Source organism: Oncorhynchus mykiss, chromosome 27 (genome assembly GCF_057628025.1).
Source record: "Oncorhynchus mykiss isolate SJ-2025 chromosome 27, ASM5762802v1, whole genome shotgun sequence".
In the NCBI taxonomy this organism is placed as follows: domain Eukaryota; kingdom Metazoa; phylum Chordata; class Actinopteri; order Salmoniformes; family Salmonidae; genus Oncorhynchus; species Oncorhynchus mykiss.
In genome coordinates, this window is record NC_143048.1 from 33,910,194 (window position 1) to 33,917,500 (window position 7,307).

At 44.4% G+C, this 7,307-nt stretch overlaps 1 protein-coding gene across 4 annotated transcripts in view; it reads right to left on the reverse strand.

The window, feature by feature from the left end:
• slc36a4 (solute carrier family 36 member 4) overlaps positions 1–7,307 on the reverse strand; it is a 249,142-nt gene that overhangs the window by 194,279 nt on the left and 47,556 nt on the right. For all 4 annotated transcript variants that reach the window (XM_036965570.2, XM_036965569.2, XM_036965574.2 and 1 more), the window contains exon 10: positions 2,760–2,929. In XM_036965570.2, the coding sequence (XP_036821465.2) occupies positions 2,760–2,929 (170 nt within the window). The remainder of the gene's footprint in view (positions 1–2,759; positions 2,930–7,307) is intronic.

The window sequence follows — 7,307 nt, forward strand, 5'->3', positions numbered from 1 at the left end:
TTTCCAAGGAAATGTACTTCCTAAATATGATTAGGCTATAGTTTACTACATTGCCTAGAAATAAATATTGATCACCAATATTTGTCTCAGTCTGAAAATTGTCCCACTCCTAAAAAGGTAGTAGGCTATAAATGTAGCTGAAAAGTCTCTCCAACTCCTACTCCTCAACTCAATTCTCTTAAAACTAAGGTCTATCCTATTGGCTGATATAGCCCAGTAATACCGATCGCCTAATATAATGGGCCACATGAGAATCTCTGGTAATTTAACCTATTTCTTAGTTTATTTTTGTGCATCTTGATATTGCCTATAGGGCGCAAAATTGCTGGGACCATGGCTGGCAAGTGCGATGTGTCACATTTACCTAAAATAACATTGCGGGACTATGGTTGGGTTCGGGACCAGTTATTTCGGTACTGGGTGGGTGTTAGACAGAAAGCCACCAGAAGTGGGCGGGGTGCGGCTGCAGGTGCGGGTGTGAGCGGGATGAATAAATCAGTCCCCCGCAGACCTCTACAGTAATACAACATGGTAACTCACCATGGCATACCTCATCTAGTCATGTTACACTGAGCTGACCTCTACAGTAATACAACATGGTAACTCACCATGGCATACCTCATCTAGTCATGTTACACTGAGCTGCCCTCTACAGTAATACAACATGGTAACTGACCATGGCATACCTCGTCTAGTCATGTTACACTGAGCTGACCTCTACAGTAATACAACATGGTAACTGACCATGGCATACCTCATCTAGTCATGTTACACTGAGCTGACCTCTACAGTAATACAACATGGTAACTGACCATGGCATACCTCGTCTAGTCATGTTACACTGAGCTGACCTCTACAGTAATACAACATGGTAACTGACCATGGCATACCTCGTCTAGTCATGTTACACTGAGCTGCCCTCGACAGTAATACAACATGGTAACTGACCATGGCATACCTCGTCTAGTCATGTTACACTGAGCTGACCTCTACAGTAATACAACATGGTAACTCACCATGGCATACCTCATCTAGTCATGTTACACTGAGCTGACCTCTACAGTAATACAACATGGTAACTCACCATGGCATACCTCGTCTAGTCATGTTACACTGAGCTGCCCTCTACAGTAATACAACATGGTAACTCACCATGGCATACCTCATCTAGTCATGTTACACTGAGCTGACCTCTACAGTAATACAACATGGGAACTCACCATGGCATACCTCGTCTAGTCATGTTACACTGAGCTGCCCTCTACAGTAATACAACATGGTAACTGACCATGGCATACCTCGTCTAGTCATGTTACACTGAGCTGCCCTCTACAGTAATACAACATGGGAACTCACCATGGCATACCTCGTCTAGTCATGTTACACTGAGCTGACCTCTACAGTAATACAACATGGGAACTGACACCCAACATTTCACATAAACTCAAACAAAGAAGACAAAGGGACATATCACAGAGACACACACACACACTACATCGATACTAGGCTTGGACGGTATACCGGGGAACTTGAAAATAGCCAGGAGATGGTTTATCAATACAGTCAATACCGTTGAAACGATTTCTTTGAAGTTTTTTAATAAATGTGAATGTTTGTAGCTCCTTTTTAAGTAAATACCTGCAGTCAACTTGTACAATACATAAGGAGATGAAGCAGATTGAGTTCTTCATTTCACCCATCACAATATTTTACATTATGAACCTTACCAGTAGTCCCCAGTCATGTGGTATGTGTTTACAAGCACACAATGAGAGACCAGCACCTTGTGAGTCACTCACTGTGGTGCAGCATGCGCCGGATGACCTAGTTACAGTATGGAATTCACAACTTTAAAATGTTTGTCAACAAGATATCTTATTTTACATTTTAGTCATTTAGCGGACACTCTTTTCCAGAGCGACTTACAGGAGCAATTAGGGTTAAGTGCCTTGCTCATCGACAAATTGTTCACCTAGTCGGCTTGAGGATTCAAACCAGCAACCTTTCAATTACTGGCCCAATGCTCTTAACCGCTAGGCTACCTATCAAGTTAACTGTCTAAAATGTGCTAAATGTACTTCAATTGTACATTTGGATGCTTAATTAGTTAATTTAGTTTCTTCTAGGAACAAGCTTTTCTTGGTAAAATATAGGTTTTATGCACACAGAAAACTGTGAGTAGCATTTTTAAGATACTTGTATAAGTTTATGAGCTGGGATGTTTGTTCTGCAAATAGTTTGTCAGAGACTGCATAATATTATCGCATTGCGCTTGTTAGCATTTAGCTAGCATTCGCTCTGGAATTTTACATGTAATTGTTACCTCGGATTACAGAGGCTCAATGGGGTTTGAAAAAAGCACCCGTTGAGTTTAGCATTACCAAATGTTGGTTGGTATGAAGGTAGGACAATGTGGATACTGTTTAAGTCTAGAGGAGACAGCGTATAATACTGACACACACGCAAATCATAATTAAACATGATGTAACCACACACACACACACACACACACACAACACAGTCGAACATTGACCACAAACACACAGTACACACCCACAAAACAGTCACCATAGTACTGAGACGGCCGCCCTAACCTCTCTGTACTCTACAGCATCAGAGAAACCTTGTACTGGGAGACAGAGCAGGTCCATTTGTTCCTTTAAAAAAGGCCAGCCACCCAGCCACCTACACCATGTCCACTAACAGACACCGTGTACTACCATGTTCAACCATGTTCCTGTTTATGTGACGGGGCTTACCAAGCATTGTGAGGAAGGTTAAGGGTTATGCTTCCTTTGATGTCGTCACCAAAGTGGAGGTAGCCCAGCGTTGCCAAGACAACGTAGAGGACGATGGTGATACCCATCCCGATGTTCAGAGCCGTGGGGAACCGCTTCGGTTCCTTCATCTGGTTCTCTAGAGGAAGAACCTGCCACATACACAGAGGGAAAGCACATAGTCAATAAAACAGGAATGCTGTATAATGTAATACAACACAAAAAAAACATTATCCTGAATAAGAGCCTGGAAAGAGTATTGAGTATTGAGATCTGAATAAGAGCCTGGAAAGAGTATTGAGTATTGAGATCTGAATAAGAGCCTGGTAAGAGTGTTGAGTATTGAGATCTGAATAAGAGCCTGGAAAGAGTATTGAGTATTGAGATCTGAATAAGAGCCTGGTAAGAGTGTTGAGTATTGAGATCTGAATAAGAGCCTGGAAAGAGTATTGAGTATTGAGATCTGAATAAGAGCCTGGAAAGAGTATTGAGATCTGAATAAGAGCCTGGAAAGAGTATTGAATATTGAGATCTGAATAAGAGCCTGGTAAGAGTGTTGAGTATTGAGATCTGAATAAGAGCCTGGAAAGAGTATTGAGTATTGAGATCTGAATAAGAGCCTGGAAAGAGTATTGAGTATTGAGATCTGAATAAGAGCCTGGAAAGAGTATTGAGTATTGAGATCTGAATAAGAGCCTGGAAAGAGTATTGAGATCTGAATAAGAGCCTGGAAAGAGTATTGAGTATTGAGATCTGAATAAGAGCCTGGAAAGAGTATTGAGTATTGAGATCTGAATAAGAGCCTGGAAAGAGTATTGAGATCTGAATAAGAGCCTGGAAAGAGTATTGAGTATTGAGATCTGAATAAGAGCCTGGAAAGAGTATTGAGTATTGAGATCTGAATAAGAGCCTGGAAAGAGTATTGAGATCTGAATAAGAGCCTGGAAAGAGTATTGAGATCTGAATAAGAGCCTGGAAAGAGTGTTGAGTATTGAGATCTGAATAAGAGCCTGGAAAGAGTATTGAGTATTGAGATCTGAATAAGAGCCTGGAAAGAGTATTGAGATCTGAATAAGAGCCTGGAAAGAGTATTGAATATTGAGATCTGAATAAGAGCCTGGTAAGAGTGTTGAGTATTGAGATCTGAATAAGAGCCTGGAAAGAGTATTGAGTATTGAGATCTGAATAAGAGCCTGGAAAGAGTATTGAGTATTGAGATCTGAATAAGAGCCTGGAAAGAGTATTGAGTATTGAGATCTGAATAAGAGCCTGGAAAGAGTATTGAGATCTGAATAAGAGCCTGGAAAGAGTATTGAATATTGAGATCTGAATAAGAACCTGGAAAGAGTATTGAGTATTGAGATCTGAATAAGAGCCTGGAAAGAGTATTGAGTATTGAGATCTGAATAAGAGCCTGGAAAGAGTATTGAGTATTGAGATCTGAATAAGAGCCTGGAAAGAGTGCCCTGAAAAACTAAGTATTGAGGTCTGAAAAAGCCACAAAATGATGAAAAGCATCATCCTTCTGTTGAATAACAAATCATTGGCAGAGAGAAGGATAACTGAGCACCTGTGACCTACGTTAACCGTGACCTGATAACTGTGACCTACGTTAACCGCAGACGTTTACCAAGCAACTCAGCTTTGGGAGGAATCAGACTTTTGCTGGGGATGAGGAGAGTTGGTATGCTGGGTGAGTGGGAGGGTGGGTGTTGGATGTTTTAGGTGCTGCAGTTTGGCTCGTGCCCCGTGGGGATGCTGCATGGCAGGGTGGCAGGAAACATAATCACTACTAAGTACCACACACAGACTGAGGAACTGCTCTCCGCTCTCTGCCCCGGGAACGCATCTTGATCTGGGCAGAGGGATTAATGATTGGCATTCATCACCAAACCTTCACATAAAGAGACCGTGGCATAATTAGATCCCCAGACACTCGCAACTACCTCCCTTTCTCTCTTTCTTTTATTCCATCTCACCCTCTCGCTCTTTCCCACCTCACGTCAAGAAAATATAGACGCTTTCTAAATTGGTTAACAGTTTCATTTGAACAGGTTTAAAGCTGGCTGTGAGTCACATATGTATTTTTATTTTCCTCTTCCCTGCTTGGTAGTGACTGATCACTTCTTGACAGGGGCTTGTTACCTCTCCTCCGGATGCGACTGATAAGTTGTCGGACTGCTGTTTGACTTGGTGATTCATGACTTCGTCTGAATTGAGAACAATTGCAGCACCAACAAGGCTAACAGACACAGAGGGATGGTGAACACTTCAACGACCTGATTTCTGATGCACTGATTATGCATACAAAATACACTATTAGACTAATGTATGAAAGCACACAGCCAACATGAATGTAACTTTAGGTGTCAGAGTAAGTGGATACATCTAAATCACAATAAAAAGTTGGCAAGGGCCTCTCCTGTTTGGCTATATGTCCAAGAACCTTGCCTCACTCACAACAAAACATATCAGACACATTGCCCTCAAACCACAAACTCCGTAACAGGGCCAACCAGCCAAGACTCCAACAGTGACTGAGTTGCTTCAGAGCCAGAGAAGTAACATGCCAAAACTCCACTGATCTAAGAGACCTGACCAAAGCCACAGTGCCAGGAGCCCCTGCCTTCTTACCGCCACATCAAGCAGGGTGTGTGAGATGGCGGCATTGGGCAGACAGCTGGTCTGCATTCAGCAGACAACAGGTGGTTCAGTTAACAAGCTAATAACACTGACCTCTCAGCCTGGGGTACAGCCCACTAATGAGAGAGGAGCAGACACATACAGAGACAGATGTGGACTGCGAGAGAGAGAGAGAGAGAGAGGGCTGGAGAAGAGTAGGAGAGATAGAGGGGAGAGTGAGGGATAAAGACAGAGACAGAGACAGACAAACAGAAAGAGACACACAGAAAGAGACACACACAGACAGACCCAGAGAGAGACAGACAAACCCAGACAGACCCAAAAAGACACACACACACAGAGAGAGAAACATACAGACACAGACAGACAGAGATACACAAACAGGGACACACACACACACAGACAGACCCGGACAGACAAACCCAGACGGAAACAGAGACAGAGAGATAGACCCAAACAGACTGACAGAGAGACACACACACACACACACACACACACACACACACAGAAACATAGACACAGACAGACCCGGACAGAGACAGACAAACCCAGACAGAGACAGACCCAAACAGACAGAGACACACAGAGACACACAGACAGACAGAGACAGACACACAAACAGAGACACACACAGACAGAGAAACACAGACAGAGAGACACACACACATGCACACACACAGACAAACAGAGAAAGACAGAGACACACACAGACAGAGACACACACAGACAGACAGACACACACACAGACAGACAGAGACACACACAGACAGAGACTCAGACAAACCCAGACAGAAACACACACACAGACACTGACAGACACACACAGAGACAGACCCAGACAGACAGAGAGAGACACAGAGACACAGACAGACAGACAGACAGACAGACAACAGACCCAGACAGAGACAGAGACCAACACGCACACAGACTGAGAGACAGAGACACAGACAGAGACAGAAACACACACAGACAGACAGACCGACACTAACACACAGGGAGACAAAGAAAGACAGAGACATACAGAGACAGACCAAGAGACAGACAGACCCAGAGACAAAACAGACAGACCCAGAGACCCAGAGACAAAACAGACAGACCCAGAGAGACAGAGACCGACACACACAGACTGTCTGTCTGTCTCTGTTGTCTGTCTGTCTGGGTCTGTCTCTGTGTGTCTCTGTCAGTGTCTGTGTGTGTGTTTCAGAGACTCAGACACACAGACAGAGACACAGACAGACAAACAAACAGACAGACAGACAGAGAGACCGACAGACACAAGCAGACAGAGACACACAAATATAGACACAGACAGACAGACCAACAGAAACAGACCCAGACAGAGAGAGAGAGACAGACAGACACACAGAGAAACCAGCAGACACAGACACGCACAGACAGACCGACACGCACACACAGGGAGACAGAGACCCACACCCAGAGACAGACAGACACAGAGACAGACAGAGACACAAGCAGACAGAGACACACACACAAAGGGAAAACGACACACACACGCACACGGAGACCGACACACACATGCACACGGAGACCGACACACACATACACAGGGAGACCGACACACACAGGGAGACCGACACACACACACACACACAGGGAGACCGACACACACACACACACAGGGAGACCGACACACACACACACACACAGGGAGACCGACGCACACACACACACACACAGGGAGACCGACACACACAGGGAGACCGACACACACAGGGAGACCGACACACACACACACACACACACACACACACACACAGGGAGACCGACACACACACACACACACACAGGGAGACCGACACACACACACACACACACAGGGAGACCGACACACACACTCACACACAGGGAGACCGACACACACACACA